This window comes from Aspergillus stella-maris, assembly GCF_047715825.1.
Source record: "Aspergillus stella-maris strain CBS 113639 unplaced genomic scaffold BDV14scaffold_2, whole genome shotgun sequence".
In the NCBI taxonomy this organism is placed as follows: domain Eukaryota; kingdom Fungi; phylum Ascomycota; class Eurotiomycetes; order Eurotiales; family Aspergillaceae; genus Aspergillus; species Aspergillus stella-maris.
This window is the reverse complement of record NW_027396796.1, coordinates 850,927-874,071: the sequence shown is the minus strand read 5'-3', so window position 1 is coordinate 874,071 and position 23,145 is coordinate 850,927. Positions and strand designations below refer to the sequence as shown.

At 51.3% G+C, this 23,145-nt stretch overlaps 9 protein-coding genes across 9 annotated transcripts; 4 read left to right on the top strand and 5 right to left on the bottom strand.

The window, feature by feature from the left end:
• Positions 1-147: 147 nt before the first annotated feature.
• BDV14DRAFT_163422 (clathrin-mediated endocytosis regulator UBX3) lies at positions 148-1,974 on the top strand (the record flags this gene model as incomplete). Its single annotated transcript, XM_073767038.1, has 2 exons — positions 148-505; positions 558-1,974. Coding segments are annotated over exons 1-2 (1,538 nt in total), but the record flags the coding sequence as incomplete, so codon positions are not given.
• Positions 1,975-2,042: 68 nt separating this feature from the next.
• Positions 2,043-2,952, bottom strand: BDV14DRAFT_163421 (uncharacterized protein). The gene is made up of 2 exons (XM_073767037.1): positions 2,430-2,952; positions 2,043-2,366 (listed from the first exon to the last, which is right to left on the bottom strand). The coding sequence occupies exon 1, from the start codon at positions 2,636-2,638 to the stop codon at positions 2,435-2,437; it is 204 nt and encodes a 67-aa protein (XP_073633489.1). The 5' UTR covers positions 2,639-2,952; the 3' UTR covers positions 2,043-2,366; positions 2,430-2,434.
• Positions 2,953-4,980: 2,028 nt separating this feature from the next.
• Positions 4,981-10,679, top strand: BDV14DRAFT_163415 (pleiotropic drug resistance family ABC transporter). The gene is made up of 7 exons (XM_073767036.1): positions 4,981-5,942; positions 5,996-6,440; positions 6,493-6,926; positions 6,978-7,221; positions 7,270-8,199; positions 8,256-8,568; positions 8,619-10,679. Exons 1-7 carry the CDS (start codon positions 5,308-5,310, stop codon positions 10,133-10,135), a joined length of 4,518 nt encoding a protein of 1,505 aa, XP_073633488.1. The 5' UTR covers positions 4,981-5,307; the 3' UTR covers positions 10,136-10,679.
• Positions 10,680-12,994: 2,315 nt separating this feature from the next.
• BDV14DRAFT_44727 (lytic polysaccharide monooxygenase) lies at positions 12,995-14,296 on the bottom strand. The gene has a single exon (XM_073776791.1). The coding sequence runs from the start codon at positions 14,147-14,149 to the stop codon at positions 13,220-13,222; it is 930 nt and encodes a 309-aa protein (XP_073633487.1). The 5' UTR covers positions 14,150-14,296; the 3' UTR covers positions 12,995-13,219.
• Positions 14,297-14,948: 652 nt separating this feature from the next.
• Positions 14,949-17,067, bottom strand: BDV14DRAFT_44725 (uncharacterized protein). The gene is made up of 5 exons (XM_073776790.1): positions 16,764-17,067; positions 16,649-16,707; positions 16,545-16,583; positions 16,091-16,477; positions 14,949-16,041 (listed from the first exon to the last, which is right to left on the bottom strand). The coding sequence occupies exons 1-5, from the start codon at positions 16,804-16,806 to the stop codon at positions 15,241-15,243; spliced, it is 1,329 nt and encodes a 442-aa protein (XP_073633486.1). The 5' UTR covers positions 16,807-17,067; the 3' UTR covers positions 14,949-15,240.
• A 799-nt stretch (positions 17,068-17,866) lies between these two features.
• On the bottom strand, positions 17,867-18,673 carry rpl17 (60S ribosomal protein uL22; the record flags this gene model as incomplete). The annotated part of the gene is made up of 3 exons (XM_073772126.1): positions 17,867-18,019; positions 18,070-18,257; positions 18,412-18,673. 3 exons carry the CDS (start codon positions 18,671-18,673, stop codon positions 17,867-17,869), a joined length of 603 nt encoding a protein of 200 aa, XP_073633485.1.
• Positions 18,674-19,607: 934 nt separating this feature from the next.
• Positions 19,608-19,951, top strand: BDV14DRAFT_163404 (uncharacterized protein). Its single transcript, XM_073767035.1, has one exon. The coding sequence runs from the start codon at positions 19,654-19,656 to the stop codon at positions 19,822-19,824; it is 171 nt and encodes a 56-aa protein (XP_073633484.1). The 5' UTR covers positions 19,608-19,653; the 3' UTR covers positions 19,825-19,951.
• Positions 19,952-20,367: 416 nt separating this feature from the next.
• Positions 20,368-20,910, top strand: BDV14DRAFT_195209 (uncharacterized protein; the record flags this gene model as incomplete). The annotated part of the gene is made up of 1 exon (XM_073772125.1): positions 20,368-20,910. One exon carries the CDS (start codon positions 20,368-20,370, stop codon positions 20,908-20,910), a length of 543 nt encoding a protein of 180 aa, XP_073633483.1.
• Positions 20,911-21,259: 349 nt separating this feature from the next.
• On the bottom strand, positions 21,260-23,042 carry BDV14DRAFT_44719 (D-mandelate dehydrogenase-like dehydrogenase). The gene is made up of 6 exons (XM_073776789.1): positions 22,870-23,042; positions 22,708-22,806; positions 22,532-22,646; positions 22,362-22,478; positions 21,872-22,305; positions 21,260-21,816 (listed from the first exon to the last, which is right to left on the bottom strand). The coding sequence occupies exons 1-6, from the start codon at positions 22,948-22,950 to the stop codon at positions 21,610-21,612; spliced, it is 1,053 nt and encodes a 350-aa protein (XP_073633482.1). The 5' UTR covers positions 22,951-23,042; the 3' UTR covers positions 21,260-21,609.
• Between the last annotated feature and the right edge of the window lie 103 nt (positions 23,043-23,145).

The following is a 23,145-nucleotide window of genomic DNA, read 5'->3' as shown; positions in this document are numbered from 1 at the left end:
GAGCAGCAGCAGGCCGCACGGCGACGCAGCAGTAGGACGAGCGAGTCTGCGGGGAGGGGAACAAGGGCGGTCGGAGCTGAAGGCGGAGCGGCTAACGTGACCTGGACGCCCGGCGATGACGGAGCTCTGAACTGGACAGCTCTCCGACCTCGAAGCTCTCCAACCTCGAAGCTCTCCAAATTCACTGGTGAAGATAACGGAGGTGAATCCCGGCTGGTCAAACTGATATAAACTCGAGAATAGTCTCTGATCTATATCGCGCCTCGAGCATACTGCGCTCTCTGCCACGACAACCTTATCGGCCTGCATCTGAATGAATGCTTGGTGGACTTGAGTTGGCTTCGTGTATGGATGAGATACCACATTGACCATGTCCTCATCTGGGCCTGACATTTCCGAGCTCTCCGATAGCCAGCGGGAGGCTCTCGAAACATATACCGCTGTCACTGATCAAGAACCGGTAGAGGCTATTGCCTTGCTAAGTCGATCGCAATGGAATGTGCAGGTAAGAGGCAGCTTTCCTAGTCCGAACTTAGTAGCTCTTGCTGACGGAACAGATTGCCATCGCGAAATTCTTTGATGGCGAAGGACCGGATCCCGTTGAAGAAGCTCGGGCTTCGCTAGAGACAGCTAGCCCAGCCCGTCCGACCCGACAAACGCAGAATCTATTGCATGAAGACCTAGCTGCGCGGTTCTCTCCAGCAACCCCCGCCGTCGAGCCAGCACCCCGGATCACGACGCAACCCGGTGATCAGCCCGTTTACCGTCCTCCATTCGTCCTAGCCCTCTTCTTCGCCCCGTTCAATATCCTCTACAGATTGCTCTTCAGCTCGTTCCGGCTCTTCGGATCGCTATTCCCTTTCCTCCCGCGATTACTCAATACGACAACAAGCCCTGCTCTACACGGTGCACGACGGAATACAAACGGACGCCGCCCTCTTGCTCCAAAAGACACTGCCGCACGGTTCATCCGGGAGTTCGAGGAGGAATATGGAGTGCATTCGCTCCAGTTCATGGAAAATGGATACAATATGGCGTTGGAAAGAGCACACCGAGACCTAAAGTTCCTCCTAGTGGTTCTTCTATCTCCTGAGCATGACCACACGGATGCCTGGGTCAAGGGAACACTCTTGTCAAAAGAAGTCACCGACTTTGTCAATGACCCTCAAAACAACATCATTGTCTGGGGCGGCAACGTGCAGGACGCAGAGGCGTACCAAACTGCAAACTCCCTCCGGGTCACGAAATTCCCATTCGCCGCGGCGATAGCTCACACACCGGGCGTTTCTTCAACTGCGATGTCCGTTGTCTCCAGAATCTCCGGGGTCACCTCGCCCGCCGAGTTTGTCGAGAAGCTACGCACAGCCATCGCCCAGAACAAAGAACCCCTCGAGCGGATCCGGTCCACCCGAGCCGAACAACAAGCATCCCGTAGCCTCCGCGAGCAACAAGACTCAGCCTACGAGCGCTCCCTTGCCATCGACCGCGAACGCGCGCGCCAAAGACGCGAAGCAGAGGCCGCCAGGGCGCGAGAAGAACAAGCAGCAGCAGAACGCCAAGCAGTCGAAGTAAAGCGACAACAGAACATCGAACAATGGAAGCGCTGGCGCGCACAATCCCTCCCCTCCGAACCAAGCGCAGACGCCAAAGATGCTGTGAGGATCAGCATCCGCCTTCTCGACGGCGAGCGCGTCATTCGACGATTTGCTCCGGACGCCGACATGGAGGAGTTATACGCGTTTGTAGAATGTCATGATATCACGAAGAACGAAACTTCTGAAGTTGAGAAGAGCTCCGTCGAGAAACCTGCGGACTACGACCACGTCTATGGCTTCCGCCTTGTATCACCCATGCCGAGAGTTGTCTACGAGGTTGATGCTGGTTCGATTAAAGAGAAGGTTGGTCGTGGCGGGTCGCTTCTTGTTGAGCCGATTGTTGATGATGAGAGTGATGGAGATGAGTAATTAACTAGACTGTCTAGCTAGTATAATAAGTATATATCCACGCTCATCCTCGTATCCTTTCTAGTGCACTAGGAGGTGGTTTGGTTTAACCATCCCTGCTCCGTGCTTAATTGTGACTTCAGGTATATCTACAGGCAACCTAGTCCTAGGCATGTTCTCTATCTTATCTCCGCACCATACTCCTAGAACCTGGACCACATTTCACCGTGAGGTATACCCCATGTCCTTGGCGCGGATACATATCTCCTAACCCCGTCCTCCCATCGGAGACTTTTGCCGCTGCTGTGACAATAAGGGTGCTGCATAGTGCGCAGGGCTAATCTGAAGAATTCAGGTTGCTGTTTAGGTAGGCATGCTTTAGGCTTCGTCTTCAGTCATCACCCACCATGTCACGTCTCGTCTCTGAAGGTAGGTAAGTAGGTATCACGACAAGTAGATTCTAATTAGGCGTCCGAGGCTACGTACAGTATCTACAGACGATCTTTCAGCTCGGGAACTCGGTTACCGAGGGCCCGGGACCTGGGGACCTGCGCTTCAATTTTGACAGTACTAGTAGTACTCCATTCCTCAGTAGTATCTTGAGACTTGACTAGTTGTGACGGGTTAGTGGAGAAGTAATTATCAGGCAGCGACGTTGCGACGTCGTTAGAATTAGGTCTGAGGTTTAGGGGCATGGTACTGTTAAGACATCGGATAGTCTATGTCCCGAATCCTGAGCCGCGTCAGACGTTCACGTTGAGATACTCAAGGTGTCTATGCTGTACTCCGTAGGAAGGAGGAATATCACGAAGTAGTCTCGAAGGAATAGAGACATAAGATTATGATTGGACATCGTATATTTTGTTCTTGAGCCGTTAGAACTTGAATTGGAGGCTGAGTTGTTTTCGGTCTAGACTCCGATTCTTGGATTGCGGTGGGATGTGGTGGGAATATATATCCAGCGATCAGCGATGGTTATGGCGACAAACCACTTCAAACTGGTGACCTTGGTATCCGAATAACTACGGATTCAATTCAACAAAGAAACTTTATCATTCAGTAATAACCCATCAAGCTTGCTCTACCCGAGTCTGACCGCTTTCCTCCTCGATGACCGAGTCAGGACTGAACCCCTAATCAAAGAGTTGGAGCCTGGACGTGACATTGCCGGAGCCACGCTACGCCATCCTTCAGCTCGGCTCGTCTACGCTATAGCGTCGCATCGCATCACCCAATGAATCCTTTTCCATAGTGCGATCTCGGCTTTCCAGGATCCCCGCATGTTTAAATTGAGAGAATGGAGAGGATGTCATTGGTAGGTTCGTCTGGCTGACGGCATGCATGAGAGCCGTCAAGCGGCGTTTTCTCTACTCTGCTGACTCTTAGATGTGTCTGACTCTGCGTCGCTGCGACGGTTTTCCTATTCAACCCGACTCCCCGAGTCATTTGCAAGTCACATGGAGGCTCGTGCGCCTATTCGAAGCCGAACGCTCGAAATCCAAAATCGAAGCTAGATTAAGTAGTACCGCCACCGTTTTGCTGGCCCTGGAGAAATTCTCCGGAGACAGGGAACGGCCCTATTTATCCGGAAGCCGAAGTGTGATATTGTTAGTCGTGGCAGTTATTGACTGGGATGCCACGCAGCCACGGGCGCCGCGGTCTTGGATTCTTCAGCTCGGGAACTTGGACTGAGATGTTTGTTTATCTCCATGATCCCCCCTCGCTTAAACCTTGCTTGGTTCTGACAAACTGGATGCGAGGAACGATTGCGTACGCACGAAGTACCTTGCAGAATGCGACCATGACTGCGATCTTGGGTTCACGAAATCGTACGTCACACATTTCCAGCCTGACATTCATGAATGTCGCAAGAGGCGTTGAGGCCCTGAGAATCTGAGATGGAAGGTTTGATACTAGCGGAAGCCCGTGACTTGGCACTGAGCCTGGACCGGGATTTGGTCAAGCCGACCGAGTGCATGCTTGGCGCTTACATGACTGGACTTTGAACCTTCGAGGGGAATGCACTTCGATGGCTGACGATAGCCACAACAGCTGAGGCGTCAAGGCCAAATTGACGCAAAACGGATATGACAAGGAAGGAAACCGGTGACAGGGCTGAAATAAAATGAGCTAAACAACTGGAGACAAGGTACTCCGTAGCGTTGATCTGGAAAGTTCGAATCTCCAGGCTACCCAGATACGGAAGACGCTGCGTCCGTGCCGAGAGATCACTCCTATCGGCAGCACAGTGGTTGGAGATAAGATCTAGCATAGCTGAGTCACTATGGGCATAAAGCAGCAGGGATACCGGAAGGGAGCGAGTCCGAGAAGATGAAGACGGCCAGTGAAGGGGTTTCGGGCCCGGGAAGGCTTCTTGCCGCCCCACCGCCACCCCTGACAATGGAATGAATGACTGGAAGAATCCCAATTTTCTGCAAATTGTTACTGCTTGGGGGTCAGCACGTTGATCGAGTCAATCACGATAACGCAATTGATTGTGCAATTGTCTCAAATTTATTCTAGCGGACTATCTAGTGGGCTGTCTAGTGTACGATGTACGATATACGATGTGCGATCAGACTGCGTATTGTTATACGGCACCCTTTCCATGGGGGCGGTGGGGAACTGGAGAACGTCGCCCGTTTGACTTGCAGTTGACTTACCATGAAGAGGCTGAGAGGGATATGCCGGCATAAACCGTTAACTGTAACACTTTTCAACATCCAGCGTAATAGTAGTACAGCAGGCTGAACCGGGACTCGCCAGTGGCTGATGATTATCTCCGTCATGATGAGTCTTACTGACACTACTACCCCGTACTAGGTAGTCCACGAGAATCTCGATCGCTTAAGTCCGCGCCGCGTGAAGGCTTCGGGAGCGCAGCAGCAGCAGCCCCGTCCAGCGTTCATGGGCCAAGTGGGTTCCGGAAAGCTGGCTCTGCTGCACCCGTTTGGTCAGAGCCGTGATTAGTCTCCGAGGCCCAGACTGCGGCGTTGGCTTCAATTTCTCTTTTTTCTCGCCTGAAGCTGCTTGGCCTTATGATTATTTATGCTTTATCTAGCGGAGGGTCCCAGGTGCACTTCCGCCGCTCTTCTCCTTATTCTTTAAAAGGTTGTGAATCCTGCGCTGGAGCACTTGGAGGGTCCCGTCGATCTTGAGTTACAGCCGGGTTGATCAAAATAACTCTCTCTACTAACCTCATTTCATCCCTTCCTCCCTTGCGACCCTCTATTCCCTGGACAGCTTCTGCTGAACAACCCCCTTCAGCTTATTGTTATCTGTTTGCTGTTTACCCCCACCTGCATTGCGGGCGTCTTATATTTACACAGCACCCTGAGACTGGTTGTCTCACTAACCAGCAACCATGTCATCTTTCCTGGGGACATTCAACACCAACGTCGGCCCCGAGCACGCGGTGGAATCGCGGGGCACTGAGCACGGCGGCAATGTCTATAACGAGATTGAGGAATCACAAATCACCGATTCCCACCAGCAATCCAAAGGAGAAAAGTTGGCTGGCAGTGGAAGCAGCAATCTCAGCTCGACTGAAACAGCCCGTGAAAAGGATGAGCGTGACTACGAGGCTGAGGCCGAGGAGGAAGTCACCCGCCTGGCCCAGCAATTGACGCACCAGTCGACAAAGTACTCTACTCACAACATCGAGAACCCCTTCATTGACGCTGGCGAAGAGTCCTCTCTCAACCCCGCCAACCCCAACTTCAAGGCCAAGAACTGGATGAAGAACCTCCTCGCTCTGTCTTCTCGCGACCCCGAAAGATACCCTGCGCGTCACGCCGGTGTTTCCTTTCGCAATCTCAGCATTCACGGTTACGGCAGTCCGACGGATTACCAGAAGGATGTGTTCAACTCGGTTTTGCAGGTCGGAGGACTCGTCCGTTCTATCATGGGATCTGGCAAGCAGAAGATTGAGATTCTACGCAACTTTGACGGTTTGGTCAAGTCTGGAGAGATGCTCGTCGTCCTCGGTCGTCCTGGAAGGTACGAAGGTCTGCTCACATTGGAGTTTTTGAGAGGATACTAATTCGCCACAGTGGTTGCTCCACTTTCCTGAAGACCATCGCGGGTGAAATGAACGGTATCTACATGGACAAGGCCTCCGAGCTCAACTACCAGGGTATCCCTGCAAAGCAGATGCGGAAGCAGTTCCGTGGTGAAGCCATTTACACAGCAGAGACCGATGTCCACTTCCCTCAGCTTTCTGTCGGTGACACTCTGAAGTTCGCCGCCCTGGCTCGTTGTCCCCGGAACCGTCTTCCCGGTGTTTCTAGGGAACAGTATGCGACTCACATGCGTGACGTCGTCATGGCTATGCTGGGCTTGACCCACACCATCAACACGCGCGTCGGAAACGACTTCGTCCGTGGTGTTAGTGGTGGTGAGCGTAAGCGTGTTTCTATCGCAGAAGCCACCCTCAGCGGAAGTCCTCTGCAATGCTGGGATAACAGTACCCGTGGTTTGGACAGTGCCAACGCTCTGGTAAGCCGCCTCGACCCGGATTCGAGGAATATCATCATTAATGGATCGATAGGAATTCTGCCGTACTTTGAACTTGATGACCAAGTACGCTGGTGCGACTGTGGCTGTTGCTATCTACCAGGCCTCTCAGAGTGCCTACGACGTCTTCGACAAGGTCACTGTCCTTTATGAGGGAAGACAAATCTATTTCGGCCGGACCGACGATGCCAAGCAGTTCTTCGTTGACATGGGATTCGAGTGCCCCGAGCGTCAGACGACTGCTGACTTCCTTACTTCTCTCACTAGCCCTGCTGAGCGTGTCGTCCGAAAGGGCTTCGAGGGCCGTGTGCCCCAGACCCCTGATGAGTTCGCAGCTGCCTGGAAGAACAGCGATGCTCACGCACAACTGATGCGTGACATCGAGGAGTACAACCAGGAATTCCCTCTCAACGGAGAGTCTGTTAGCAAGTTCATCGAGTCCCGCAAAGCCATGCAGTCAAAGAACCAGTAAGTACAGTAACAACCAGCAAAGAAACTGAGTATCTAATCATTCAACAGGCGCGTCAAGTCTCCTTACACCATGTCTGTTTGGGAGCAGGTCAACCTCTGCATGATCCGTGGCTTCCAACGTCTCAAGGGTGATGCCAGTTTGACTCTCAGTCAGTTGATTGGAAACTTCATCATGGCTTTGATCATTGGTAGTGTGTTCTACAACTTGAAGGATGAGACCGACAGTTTCTACTCTCGTGGAGCTCTTCTCTTCTTCGCCGTCCTTCTTAACGCCTTTGGCAGTGCTCTCGAGGTATGACTTCATTCTTGGACTGCCTGTCTTTAAACTAACGCAATCTAGATTTTGACACTGTACGCACAACGTCCGATTGTCGAGAAACAAGCCCGTTACGCGATGTACCACCCGTTCACCGAAGCAATCGCCTCCATGTTGTGTGACATGCCTTACAAAACCCTTAATGCTATCACTTTCAACATTCCGCTTTACTTCATGACGAATCTCCGCCGCGAACCGCGCTCGTTCTTCATCTTCCTGCTCTTCTCCTACGTGACAACCTTGACAATGTCGATGCTTTTCCGTACAATGGCCGCCACCTCACGAACGCTGTCTCAGGCTCTTGTCCCTGCTGCCATCCTTATTCTTGGTCTTGTCATCTACACTGGTTTCACCATTCCCACTAGGAACATGCTGGGCTGGTCCCGCTGGATGAACTACATCAACCCTATCGGATACGGTTTCGAGAGTTTGATGGTCAATGAATTCCAGGGCCGTACCTTCAATTGCTCCACTGATGCATACATTCCATTGGGTGCCGGCTATGATAACCAGGCCTTCCAGATCTGTGGTGTTGTCAGTGCGGTTGCAGGTCAATCAACGGTCGATGGAACAACCTACCTTCGCGAAAGTTTCCAGTATACTTCCAATCACTTGTGGCGCAACCTGGGTATCATGTTCGCTTTCATGGCTTTCTTCTTGACTACCTACCTTACGGCCACTGAGTATATTTCCGAGGCCAAATCCAAGGGCGAGGTCCTTCTTTTCCGCCGCGGCCAAGCTCCCCCCATCGTGGAAGACCTCGAGACTCACGCCCCCACTACCGCTGGTGAGAAGGTGGACCAGTCTAACCAAGATGTCGCCAACATCCAACGTCAAACTGCCATCTTCCACTGGAAAGATGTTTGCTACGACATCAAGATTAAGAATGAGCCCAGGCGCATTCTGGACCATGTTGATGGATGGGTCAAGCCTGGTACCTGCACTGCGTTGATGGTATGATCTTCCGTATTGACGCATTGGTTGGCCGTTGTATACTAACATTGATATAGGGTGTTTCTGGTGCCGGTAAAACGACGCTTCTGGATGTGCTTGCTACTCGTGTTACTATGGGTGTTGTCAGTGGTGACATGTTGGTCGACGGTCGTCCTCGCGACCAGTCCTTCCAGCGCAAGACTGGCTATGTTCAGCAACAGGATCTTCACCTTCACACCACCACCGTTCGTGAGGCTTTGCGCTTCAGCGCTTTGCTTCGTCAGCCAGCGGCCACTCCCCGTCAAGAGAAACTCGACTACGTTGAGGAGGTCATCAAGCTTCTCGGAATGGAAGCATATGCCGACGCTGTCGTCGGTGTTCCTGGAGAAGGTAATTTTTTTCGAATTTCAAAACATCGCACAATGGCTAACCTCTCTCAGGTCTCAATGTCGAACAGCGCAAGCGTCTAACCATTGGTGTTGAACTCGCTGCTAAGCCTCAACTGCTCCTCTTCCTCGACGAACCTACCTCCGGTCTTGACAGTCAAACTTCCTGGTCCATCCTTGATCTGATCGACACACTCACCCAGCACGGTCAAGCCATTCTTTGCACCATTCACCAGCCTTCCGCCATGCTTTTCCAGCGTTTCGATCGTCTATTGTTCCTCGCCAAGGGCGGTAAGACTGTGTACTTCGGTGACATTGGCGACAAGTCGTCTACTTTGTCTAGCTACTTCGAGCGTAACGGAGCTCCTAAGCTTCCTGCCGATGCCAACCCTGCCGAATGGATGCTTGAGGTTATTGGTGCCGCACCCGGTTCTCACAGTGATATCGATTGGCCTGCTGTCTGGCGCGAGAGCCCTGAACGTCAAGGTGTGCACCAGCACCTCGCTGAACTGCAACAGACCCTTTCGCAGAAGCCCGCCGAGACGTCCGCCGCTGATGCCTCTGATTACAACGAATTCGCCGCACCCTTCTCCGCTCAACTTTGGGAATGTCTCCTCCGTGTCTTCTCGCAGTACTGGCGCAGCCCTATCTACATCTACTCGAAGACTGCGCTCTGCATCCTGACCTCGCTCTACATCGGTTTCTCCTTCTTCCAGGCTGAGAACACCAAGCAGGGTCTTCAGAACCAAATGTTCAGTATCTTCATGTTGATGACCATCTTTGGTAACCTTGTCCAACAAATCATGCCAAACTTTGTTACCCAGCGTGCCCTTTACGAGGCTCGTGAAAGACCCTCTAAGGCTTACTCCTGGAAGGCTTTCATGACTGCCAATATCCTTGTCGAGCTCCCCTGGAACACCTTGATGGCTGTCTTGATCTACGTCTGCTGGTACTATCCTGTCGGCCTCTACCGCAACGCCGAGCCAACCGACTCTGTTCATGAACGTGGAGCCCTTATGTTCCTGCTTATTCTTACCTTCCTCCTCTTCACCTCTACTTTCTCTCACATGATTATTGCCGGTATCGAACTCGCTGAAACAGGTGGTAATCTTGCCAACTTGCTCTTCTCGCTGTGTCTTGTCTTCTGTGGTGTCCTTGCGACCCCCGCTCAGCTCCCCGGTTTCTGGATCTTCATGTACCGGGTTTCGCCATTTACCTACCTTGTCTCTGCAATGCTGTCCACTGGTGTTTCCGGTACAGACGCCTACTGCGAGCAAGTCGAGTTCCTCACCATTCCCTCACCAGCGAACTCCACTTGCCGGGAATACATGCAGCCCTACATTGACGCCGCGGGCGGTTACCTCCAGAACCCCGATGCGACCTCCGACTGTACCTTCTGCCAGATCTCGAAGACGGATACTTTTCTGCTTTCGGTATCGAGCAGCTACGACGACGCCTGGCGCAACTTCGGTCTGATGTGGGTGTACATTGTCTTCAACATTGCCGCTGCCGTTTTCATCTACTGGCTTGCACGTGTGCCCAAGGGCAGCAAGACCAAGGGGTCTGCTTAGACCCATTTCTCTCCGCTTTTTGATATCCTGATATCCATTTGGATCTTCGTTTTCAAAACTTGATTTGGTTTTCATTATACCTCACATTTTCTGCGTTTTGCAAGGGTTGGTTTGTTCTCCGTTATTTTTGGTTGCATATACATTGTGGATATACACAAGATGTCTCAAGACAAGACATATAATAGATTCATAGATCGTCTTATTCAAGACTATACCATCTCCAGTGCCTTCCTACTGACTGGTACATTACCTGGCTGACTACTGCAATCTCCTTTCCTGTACTTACTTGCCCACCTACCAACCGGACAGTCGCTCGCTCACTCACGCTGGCCGCCTCCCTCCCGTCGGTTTTTCTTTCCTATTCTGCTCTGTTCTGTTCATTTCTGTTCTTTCATCCACCCTGCATCGCATCGCGTCCTTCGCTGTTCATTTCCTTTTTCGTTCGTCGTCCATGTGACCTGTCAGACTGCCTGCCAAGTTCCAGCTATTATCATTATTAGCTAGAAGCATACAACCTAGATAAATTAAAGTTTACTTATTTGAGCTTAACTTCCATCGAACTTAGATCTCGATCTGTAAAGTATAAACCCTGGTGCTTTACCTGTGGAGCGTGGGCTCTATAGTTTGAGTTAGGGCCGAGGTTGAGGGGTGGACTTGGCTTCTACCAGTCCTGGGTTACCTATATTAGTATTCCAACTGTATGAGCAGCCGGCTCCCGACACAAGACACATCTCCTAAGAGGAAGGTCCTAGGAGGAAGGTACGACCTCGAGACCTCTTTGATCAAGGAAGGTACGATGGTCCGGTCGTACCTTCCTGATATACTTGGGCAGTGAGTCGCTCCTTCCCAGACCAACTGTCCTCGAATAAGGAACGCACGACGCTTATAGCTATTCAGAAAGGAGCAACTGACGGTCGTTGGATATGGCAGGCACGACCCTGCATATCGTGGTTGCTGCTTCCTAAGCTGGTTTGTACAGGTGAGAACTGCAACTTGCATGTTTGGAAACGTACGATTTTACTTCCTCCCTTCATCTTCACCCCCTCTCTTCTAAGCTCAATTATTATATGGTATAGATATCTTCTATCCATAAGGGTTGCTATACTGTTCAAATTGTCATAAGCCTATCTTATTCTTCTCGCCGTCCAGGATATGCTCCATTATCATTGACACGAAACAATACAAGATGTCAGTAGTGTATGGGGAGCTACCTCAGGTACCTCAGGTTGGTAGGTTATGACAAAACATTAACATTCTATGTTGAATATATACTAAATACTAAATACTAGCTATAGTCCCCGCCCCTATCCAAGACCGCTACCAAATGACTCTCACCCAGCACGAAATCCTCGCATAGAACCCCCACAGCTGAATGCCAACAAACACTACCCTTCCTTGTTGGATGCTGTACAGAGTTGTCACCCCGCCTAGTCTGATTATACACGAGTTGCCTCTTTACAGTTGTGTTTCAAATGGCGGGCCTGAAATGAAGCAAATGACAAATCAGCGTCCAAACAAGTCGGGATTCTCATGGGTTGAGTTGTTATGGTGAGAGACATCCAGCACCAGCACGATCAGGATGAGAATAGGTAGGGGTGGGGTGGGGGAAGGAATAGGAGCAGTGGTAGGTAGGCTAAGGAGGCATTGTGGGATCAAACAAGAGCATACGCTGTTTTTATCACAGCACCATGCATGATGGTTTGATTTAGCGTCCGCGCAGGACTTATTAAACTTGGAGAGGCTTGACAAATCGGCTGGAGCTTGACATAAAGCCAGAACTTCTTCGCCTGTAAAACCTAAGAAGCCGCTTACGGCAGACCTGCAACATTGGGCGTAGGGGTGTTGCTCAGGGCACATAGTTCCTGATGCCTGGCGCTCGTTGATGAGGGCTTTGGGAGCGGGAGTGGCCATGGTGCTTCCGGCTGCGAGGGCAAGCGCAACCACAAAGGCCTTAAGACATACCATATTGGCGTTGGTTAGAGTATCGAAAGTACACTGGGGTTGAATGTAATGTAGCTTTGAGAAAATGTCGAAGGTTGCGATGGTTAAAAAGAACGAGGTGGTGATTGAAGGGGTTTATATACCTTGATTCATAACTCTGAAGACTCAAATAGTGCAGTAGAAGTAGACCAAGGAAAGGAAGGTATATGCCCTTCTCGAGATCTAGAGATGCCCCCGTCAAGTATACCCAGACTGGCAGTAGACTGATTATTGAGCCTGGTAGTTTAAGACAATAACCTTCAATATCACTACCCTGTCATACCTGGTACTGCCCAGCTGCTACCATCTATCTTGTATCGAGTCATATCAGTGGCGATGTGTAAACACAGACAGAAGATGAAGAGGGGATCACTCACCTACGGTATCTACACCATGTCAGCCCTATGGCGAAGAAATTGGAGTTAACCGGGCTAGGGTCTCCTTGTAATGTCAACCATGATCCTCTTACGATTGAGACCTCATGTTAGATGCTCACCGCGAGCAATCGAGGTAAGTCCCTTTTTTTTATAAGTACCGAGGCAGGTGGTACTACAACAAATCTCAATATCAATCCTGGGATAACCGGGGGCAGGCAGGTAGCACAGCGGTTCCTGTTTTCTGGGACCCCTGCAGTAGAATAAACCTGCAGTGGAGGAAACGGAAGTAGTTTTAACTGCAGGTACTACTTGCAAAATCTGCACCACAGTATTCGGACATCACATCTGTTTCAATACTGTATCCATAGCTAATCGGGTAATGACCGACGCCTCCAGTACTCCTACAGTGGGGGTTAATTACTTGGTCCTTAGCTGGAAGCGATTACGATATACAAAGAGGGAAAATACCTTAGTACGGTCTATACCCAGTTTTGACTTTTGAGTGCTAGATTACACGCAGCAGGGAATAAATATGCCATAAACCTCTAGTCAAATTAACTAAATAGTATACAGCAAGCAAAAGTTTTACACAACACACAGGCAAGCATGCCAGAAAAGAAGAACAACGGACAACAAAACGACAACTCATCGTAGCACTGAGCTCACACTTCTAACCCCTCTATCAAAAAACCATACACACTACTACCCCCAACTACCTAAGCACCGCTTACTCGTACTGGTAAACAGCCTTAATAATGCTGGAAACCCAGTTCAGCTGCTCATCAGAGGTGCCGTCGGTAGGGATAGCAGAGGGGAGCTCCTCGGTGGCAGTCTCGGTAGCGGTCTCGGTGGGGCGTGTAGCGGTGGAAAGGGTCGTAGGGACCTTGGCCTCTTCAGTGGTTGTGGTTGTGGCGGCGGCTTCGGTGGTGGAGGTGGTCTTAGCAGCCTCGGTTGTGGTGGTGGTAGCGGCCTCGGTGGTGGATGAAGCAGTGGAGGTAGCAGTAGCAGTAGCAGTGCTGGTGGAGGCAGCGGAGGAAGAGGAGCCAGAAGATCCAGAGCCAGAGCCAGAGCCAGATCCACCAACGGTGAAATCAACGCAAGACTCGTAGGTCTGGTCGATGCTCTCGGCGAACCAGTACCATTGGAGAACACAGGCACCAGCCTCAGAGCACTGAGAGCCAAGGTCGTCGGGGATAGTGACGGAGAAGCTGGTCTCGTCGTCCGTAACGCCCGAAGCGGTAGAAGCATAGACGTCCCAGCTGATCAGAGGGGAACCGATAACGGAGTTGCTGGCGGTATCAACAACAGAGACGTTAGCAACACCAGTGTGAGGGGCGATAATGTCGATCTCGAAGTCGACGGTTTGGCCGGCGGTGTAGGACTGCACGTTGTCCGTGTTGTCGTCGAACTGGTAGCCCTTGCACAGCCAGATGTGGCAGGCCTCGGCGTCGTAGTCGGATTGGGAGGCGGCGACCTGGAGTTCACCCTGGACGTTACCGGCGCGGTCGGAGTTCTGGTTGTTGTAGACTTGCTGACCGCAGGCGGAGGACATGGCGGAGCCGGGCATACGGGGGGAGGGAGTGGTGATGTAGCCGTGGGCGTTGGCGAGGGAGACGAGGCCGGCAGCGGCGAGGAGGGTGGAGCTCTTTTGCATCATTTTGACGGTTGTTTGTTATTTCGTTTGAACGAAGGAGTGTTTTTGTTTGGTGGTTTGTAGAGAGTGAGGGGCGGTATAGACCAGTATACCGACGTGTGGAAGTAAAGAATGCGACGGTCACAGACCGATAGAAAAGAGAATGTATGGAAAGAAAGTCGAGACAAGCAAGCCTGCGTGCGTGAAGAAGAGATCAAAGAAGAACACCCGGGAGTGAACTGCTTCTATCTATATAGGCCTGGCGGCAACCCCTGCAGACTGCCCTCGGTCCATGCTTGACTGCCACTGACATCCCGCATGAAACCTAAACTAAACTTCAAAAGGCAAATAACCCATTCCCTCCACCAAGGTAAGAATCAGGGGCTGGTCATCGTGCGACAGGGACCACGTCAGGATTCTCGCAGGGGGGGCTCTCGCCAGGGCCAGGTCTTAGCGAACACCAAGTCGGGATGAACCGAAGCGCTTTATAGTTTCATCTTGATTAGGCTCAATAAGGGTGGTGGATCTGGATCTTGGCCATGGCAGCCTCAGCGACTAGGGCTTTTGCGGGTTGCGCTGTCGGGGTTTCAGCTTCATTAGCCTGGCGGGCCGACTGCGATCCTGGTCTCCGCTAATTTGTATACGCCAATCTATTTGGCACGCCGCAATAACGTTGTCGTCTACACTTATTGATACGAGTCAGATTAATAAAATTCATAAAGGTTTTGATAAATCTCACTTACCGCTAGAGGTGATAGCGTTATTGCCGTTAACCGTTGTGCCTGTGCCGGTAAGCGATCGTCATATTCGCCATTTGACGCCTTGCAAGTTGTCATGCCCCAGCTGCACACAGGGTTCCACCGTCGCTCAGTCTGACCCTGCAACTGAATGTTTGAATCAGATAGACTAGGTGCCTGTGCAGTCTTGATGAGTTGTGGAGTTTAGTAAACTAGTAGCCATGAGGAACGCTCGGTAAAAAGGTAAGACTATCCAAAAGGAACTGAAATTCATTCATACTCCGCAAAAGGTATCACAGGGTATAAATACAAAAGCACGAAAGAATAATTCAAAAACAGAAAAAACCAAAAGTCAAAAAGAAATGCTATGTTCTGAGGCTAAAGGTGTTGGCGATGGGCCGTTTGGGGCTGCGCCTGGGTCCCGTTTTGTCGGTCTCGCGCGTCTCTTTCGTCTGCAGTGACGGTTGACGGGATACTGTAGTTGTCGGCGAACGGGTTTTGCACTTGGTAGTCCTCCGACCGGTATTCATCGTACCGGCCAAACTGAGGTCCGCTGCCACTTGCTGTCGAAATGTCTGACGGCGCCGTGTTCGCCGTGCCTATTGTACCTGTGGTAGCCGTTGTGTTGGAGCGATGTGCGAACCCCTCGGGGGAAACAGGTGATACTGGCTCAACGAGGGGAGGAGTTTGAGATCGGTGCGGCACTGGAGGGGGAGGCACAGGTCGCGAGATGCTCTGAGTCGGGTACTGGTCGCTCGGCGACGGTGACTCGGAGTTTGGCTCTGCCGGAGGCGTACGCTGTCCCAGGGCCTTCCGCGCTTGAAGCACAGCACGTTGGTGCTTGGACAGCGCCACGGACAGCTCGTCACTCGTCTCGATGAGAGTCAACAGGGTATCCTCGTCGGGAGGAGGATTCGTCGCATGGATATAGTTCTGGATAGCGCGAGACGCCCGTCGACACCGACCGGAGAACTCCTGAATGAGATCATTGGTGAGCATCTCGGTCGGTGGCGTCGACTGGACGAACTGCGTCAGGAGCTTCGCGGAGGTCTTCGCCTCGGATATCCGCGAGACAAGCTCATCGGGCTGCGGCAGGCTATCGGTGCGTTCGGCAATGGGGAAGCTGCTATTTGAGTTCTGACGCGACGGGGAATGTCGCCAAGAGCTCGTTCGACTGGTCTATACGAGGATCAGCGCCGATACTGAAAAAAGGTCCGACCGCACTTACCCTTGAACTATTATAGGTCTTGTTCATCTTCTCCTTCTCCTTCTTCCACATCTCGACGAGCGGCTTGAGATCCTCGTCCCATCCTCGCTGAAGCTCCATCGAATCCAATGTCTCCCGGAGGAACCGCTGCACACCTACATCCTTTCCGGTGCGGAGAGCATCCTTGACCGTCGCGACAAATTTGGCATCCAGGTTACGGGTAAAGCTATGTCCAGGGTTATCAATCAAGATGCGAATCAGCATAATCGCGTTGTATTGCACATTCGCGGCGGTGGTGTTCGGCGAAGACAGCAGTTTGCGGAGAAGGTGGGCGGCTTCACGCGCGGCATTGGGACTCGACTCGGCGGCCTCGACGATGGCCGGGAGATGGACGAATTCTTCGCCTTGCTGGTAATTGTCAGTCGCGCGCTGACTATGTTGTGAAAAAGGGGCTGAAAATGTATCGGCGACGTACCGGCTGATTTGGACCCTGGCCCTCTTCGCAAAAGGCATTCTATTCGGAGACGACACGGTCAGCATTATTCCCCGCGCGGGATGAGTCGGACCTTCACTACTCACCACTTCTCTGAGAACAATACCCTCTGGAGAGTCCTGGGAGTATTCTTCGCGCTGGGGACCTGTGTTTGTTTGTTCAGTAGGGGGCCGGAGTGTATTGTGGGACGGTGAGACTGACTCGCGCTCGGGCGCTTGTTGATGGTGCTGAGGAGACGCTTCATGGTGACGGTAGGGAACGTAGGTATTGTACGGAGTAGACTGAGAGTAGAGAAGGAAAGGGACAAGTTGGAAGGAAAGAGTGAAAAGGACGAAAGAAGAAATAAGAGGCTGAGCAGTGAGTGCAACAGAGCTAGCAGCTAGTCGTCACAGACATCTGGGGACATTAGACTAAGAACAAGTCTAAGCGCTGAGCAAGTGCAAAGGCAGAAACAATCCCGGTGATCCCAAGCGACCGAGTCACAAGTGGCGCTTGGTCGGCGATTCTATGTCTTGACAATGACCGTGACACGCAAGGGAAGCCTGCTCACAGCCAGTCAGACATGGTGAGCAGCATTAGGTAGGCGTGGTAACGGTGATGCCTGGGGAAAGATGGATCTTGGAGGTGATCGCGATGCGCATGCGATGAGCCATTCCAGACTTCCCCACCACCAACTTTCATTCATCACCGCCACATTGTTGCATCCCAAGGGCTGAAACACGTATGCAACAACCTTCTCGGGCGCAAATTCCGTGCTTTATTCTGAATGCTGCTGAGCTTTCGCTGCGATTATTCGTCACCTGGTGTTAAGCTCAAGAGACAAAAGTATGCCCATGCAGCACCGCCACCCTTGGCTGGCTTTGCGTGTGGTCCACCACAGCTCATCAGACAGACGTACTCCGTAATGGGTCCAGGCTTGGGTTAACACTATGCAATCTGCTTACGAGTTTAACCAACTATTTAAAGACCATGAGTAAACAATACGTGACCTTCATTGGCCTGTCTAGATCATTATGGCGTAGCGCAGCCCAAATCCAGGAAAAGGTAAGAAAAGTTATACAGTCCGCCAGCCATGCAGTAATAGAGGTAGTGAAAGATCCAAACTGAATTCCGTCGCTCAGCTTGTAGATCAACGAGAATGTCGAATAGCTTTTTGCAGAGAAGTCTCTTGTGTTTGAAGAATCTTTTGTATTTTCTTCCGTGACCAGGTATTTGTTTGTTTCCGTACAACAGAAAAACTCCGGCTATCCCATTCAAATTCTGACCACTTCATTCACTCAACTTCCCCCCGACACCCAGTCCGCTTACGCCTCGGTGATGGCACGGCGGATCTGAGCACCACGCTGCCGGGAGCTGAGGCGAGCAGTGCGCTCAACGGTGGTAGCCTTCTGGACGACCTCCTCACCCTCGGTAAGGATGAGCTCGATGTGGCAGGGGTTGGTCATGTAGGGGTTGATCTATGTTCGTTAGATTTCGTTCACTTGTTAGGAATTGGATGAGAACATACACGACCGTGAGCACGGTAGGTACGTCTGCGGCCCTTGGGGGCCTGGTTGACCTGGATGTGCTTGACGACGAGAGCGCCGGTGTCGAGACCCTTGGTGTCGGCGTTGGCCTCAGCGTTCTTGAGGAGATCGATGAGGAACTCAGCCGACTTGACGGGCCAGCGGGCACGGGCAACACCCCACTGCTTAGCTGAAGGAACGTCAGCATCATGACGAGCTAGATGTTGTATTTTCTTCCGATCCCATTTTCCATTCTTGTCCGTCGTTCCAAAACCCTTCTTAAATCATTCACTCATTCCACCTCTTCCGGGAACCGTAGGAATATATGGTAGGATAGCACTCACCCTGAGCGTTGCGGCCAGTGGAGGAAGCGAACCGGCGGAAGGGAACGGTCTCGGTCTTGGTCTTGACGTTCTCGAGGAAGGTAAGGGCACGCTGCAGCTTCATGCCGTTGATGGCCTGGGCGGTCTCGCGGGTGTTCTTGAAGCTGACACGCAGGTAAGAGCCCCGGGCGCGGGCGCTCTTAGCGGCCGGAATATCCTGAGCAGCGTAACGGACCTGATGAAGAAAACCCATCAGCATTTCACTCCAGCCAAAATTTGACATGTTTCCCCAGCACAAAAAAACGCAATTCATGGATTTATCACGGTCGTCGAAAAGGGGCGGATGTGACGATAACAGGCAGTCGAAATTTCGAGTATAGAAACACAGCAAGGCAGGCGTAAAAGGCGTCGAATTGCCCATCATAACGAAGCCATAGTCGAGAGCACAATTCCTTTTCGACGATCGTGATCCTCCATAAATCGTACAGCAATATCCTCCTCAAATTCCTGAACGCAATAATAACGAGGTCGAAATACTCACCATTTTGATGTGGTTGCCGGGGTGGTGGTCCTCGATGTCGGAGTGAAGATTGTCGATTCTTTCGGTCGGCCGTCGAACTTTGGAGATCGCGAGTCTCGCTCGTTGTGGTGCGCATTTCGCTCTTGGCGCTCCTTGCCCTAAGCGAGCCCTAGCTAGCTGTTTTGGGTCACCGCCTTAGTCCTGGGTTCCTTGGGGCGGGCGGCGGCAGTATCTTTCCGCTCAGCCCTCTCAGCCCTCGACCTTCTCCCGGTTCTTACTCATCTGCGTGCAAAGAGGTGGATTTGACTATAGAATACATAGGTAATTTACCTTCTGCCAAACTGATGGCTCGTAGAGGGTTTACCTCAATTTTAGGTAGCTCTCATGTTCTCTAAATTTATTGCCTTGGCGTGAAGGATTTCCCCGCGCCAAATATACTCTTCGTTGCCCTAGGCATTATGCACTCTATAAGTGTATGACCAGCAAATTTGGCTTGAGCGTGCCGTATCTCAAGACTTGATTCTCATAGTCAATTACTCACTGTGCATCTCATAAGGACCAGGTATTTTCAGTGATCAGATTGTTTTGTTCGTCAACCTTTATTTCCGTGGGGCTGCGAGGAGAAAGTCCATTATATATTTTTTGCGACAGCCATCCAAGGAACCGAAGGGTAGTTCAAGGTTGAGCGAACCGTGGGCCCTTTGGTAACCTAGTATTCATACTTTTGGCTACCTATCAACAGGATGCTCCAAATCAATCTCATTCAAATGGCAGGCGTCGCATTTTATGTGCTCGCTATACTGTTCCCTCAGGTTGCGACGGACCGTTGGCAGTGGGGATTCTCATGCAGTGCGGATCCACGATTCCACCCCCCAGCTGTCTGCCCCGTTATCAATCTGGAGTTTGGGATCTGAGGTCTGAATTTCATACGACCCTATCGCAAATAACAAGCAACAAACTCCTACAAGTTGGCGAAAGGGACAGATACTTAAGAGCACAATTGCCTCCAAGTCACACAAAGGAACTCTTGGCGGTAGGCTGGTTTCAGAGCCTGCGATGTTACTTGGGTATGGTTTTGGGTAAAGATAACCATTACAGGCAAATTTGCTTTTTTCCCTCCCTACTTTGGCACTTTTCATTCTTGCTCCAGGCTAATTGGATTACTCGAGCGCAGGAGTGTTATACAGATCAATCTATTGTTGAAATGATGCTTCTCTCGAAGTAGAACCGCTCTTTCCAGATTGACTGCTTCCTTCCCCTCCTTCAACAATGAGCAACCCCGTGCCAAAAGTCCATCGGGCCTCTTACACCGCCTCAGTTGTATAAATTGACTCTCATTTCCACCCTGCTACCGGTCTCAGGCAGTTTCGCTCCCGTTTCCTCTGATTCTAAGATGATTTCCACGTCAGTGATCCCGTCCCCTCCTGTGGCTGGGAACTACATCTCCCCCAATTGAAATGTCGGTCTCAGTGTTGGGCCCGGACGAATATCAAATGGGCTCAAAGATCCGATGTAAACAAAGCATGGGCGGAATCCCAGAGACTGCAGTGGCGTCCTGGCAAGACTGTGATGTTCATTACTGCCTCGAGGAGGCTAACCTGAGCCCAATACCGACCCAAGAAGCAGCGGATGGCATCATCTACCAGGCTGGCATGTCATCTGCTGTTTGGAAGATTGGCACCCAAGCGATTTGCAAGGTCAAAACCTGGACGGAGGGAATGGAGCTCGAGAGAGATACAATTGCGTTTGTGGCGTCTTGCTTTCCACACGTCCCGCTTGCCAGTATCATTCATTCCTGGATCGACAAGGACCTAAGTCGGAGTTTCCTTACCATGCAACGGGTTCCAGGACGGACGCTTGCAGAGGCATGGGACTCTCTTACCTCCGAGCAAAGATCTCAAATCTCAGGGACTGTCGCGCAATACTGCTATGATCTTGCGCAAGTGGCCTCTGAGAAACTGAAATCAGCAACAGGTTGCGGTGTCTCGAGCCTTTTTTGAACGTAGATGCTGAGGAGTCACACCCCTCCTGGAAACCCCGGCCGCTAGGGCATTTGTCTCGCGAAAAGACAGAGAAATATCTCAAGAGGATATCGACCCAAACACCTCCTACCATTGAGGATAGCTTCCATTTCCACCACGCCGATCTCAGTCCAACGAACATTCTCTCGGAAGACTGCACAATAAGTGCAATCCTGGATTGGAAGGCACCTGGATTTTCATCGAAGTTTTGGATACCTGTAAAGCCATATCGCAGTGGAAAATTCAATCTTGATGCCCCGGACGACTCTCGTTACGACTGGGTAAACCTTCTCGAGACGAAACTGGCTGAGAGGGATTTGTCCTTGACCACGACCATGTTAAATGGCACAAGACCCGCGATTACACTTTCTTTGACCTCAAGGAGCTTGACGACGATGATAATGTATGCAAGCATTAGCTAGAGCCGGGGTCATAGCGGGAGAGCACTAGCACAGCGTTGAGGGCCAAAGGCAGAAGTTTTATAGATGCGGCACAGCGATGCCAAGACGACCGAGGTTGAGTCGAACTCAAAGTGCGCCTTCCCTGAATAGGCACGCTATACCACATTCGGACTGCACGGGGCGGTCTGGGCTCATTGCGACCGCAGGCTGTTGAAACCACTCATTGAAGACTATCGCAATTCTCATTCACTCATGGTCAAATATGATAACATCTTCTCTATTTCTTCTGCTCCGGAACCTGCGTGATCAACTCGCCCTTCTCCACCGCCGACCGCAAGTTATCCAACACCAGAATCTCCATCTCCTTCTGCGTCTCATAAGTCATCGTCCCGATATGCGGCAGGAGCATAACACGGGGGTTGTTCAGCAGACCAAGCTCTACGATGGGCTCGTTCTCATATACGTCCAGACCAGCGGACATGACCTGCAACTGACTTAGCACACTTTCCACAAACCAACCTGAGAAACGAATGGCATACCTTCTTCGACTCCAAAGCCGCAACAAGCGCCTTCTCAACAATCAGCGCGCCACGCGCAGTGTTCACGATCACAACGCCGTCCTTCATCTTCGCGAACTCCTTCTCGCCAATGATATGCCGCGTTGATTTGTTTAGGGCGAGGTTGAGACTCAGGACGTCGGATGTAGCGAGGAGGTCGTCGAAGGAGACGTATTTCGCGCCGTTCTCGAGCTCGGGGCTCAGTTGCGAGCGGTTGTGGTATTGGATTGTCATGCCGAAGGCGCGGGCGCGGTTGGCCATTTCCTTGTAGAACAGATATGTTAGTGATGCGGTGGTTGATGGGTAGGTGAGGGTAAGGTGTAGTGGACTCACGCGACCGATTCCTCCCATACCGAGGATACCCAGAGTCTTGCCCTTGGGGTCATGGCCTAGTGTAGTCTGGCCATGCCAGTTTCCTGTTCCCATTAGCATACTTCTCGCATTTGAACGGTGGGTTCAGGTTGTTTCCTACCTTCCCGGATAGCAGTCAAAGGCACGTAAGCCTGGCGCAGAGCACCGATCATTAGGAAAATGCCGACATCAGCGGTGGCGTTGTTAACGGCAACTGGCGTGCTAGAGACGGAGATACCTATCAGCCATTAGCTTCGTCGCACCTCAAATCCAGTCAGTAGTTGCTATTACCCTTCTCCGAACAAGCAGGAACATCAATATTATCATACCCAGCTCCATTATGGCAGATATATTTCAGGGACTTGGGGAGGAGCGAAATCAATTCCTTGTCAAAGGGGCCGGTGAACTACATATATTAGCATCTCACACTCAATTCCTAGCATCATCATTGAAGTTGAATCGCATACCTTTGTAGAAGCATTAGACCGGTAAAGCGCAACTACATCGTCGTACTGTCCGTCCTTGAGGTTGCGGGTGAAGCTCTCTCTATCGCCGGACGGGAATCCCTGCAATTCAAGCTCTGTTAAATTCGCACTCGAGATGCGATACCGCATTTATAGCGATCTTACCTTAAGCGTCAGAATACTCGAAAGACCCTCCCATTCTTTCCGGGCGTGGGTAATGTCGCCGATGAGGAGGGCAGAAGGCATGATGTCAAGCGGGGTAGGAGAACACGGAAGTGACTTCTGCAAGAAATGCGACTGAGAAGAAGAGAAGAGATAAAGAGGAGAGGGAGAAAAATTGGAAAAGTGAGAGTAAAAGATAGGAGAAATGTCCGGTGGATTGAATTAATATTTTATTGTGTTCCTTGGGGAGAAGCCTATAGGAGGACCGGTTATGGACGG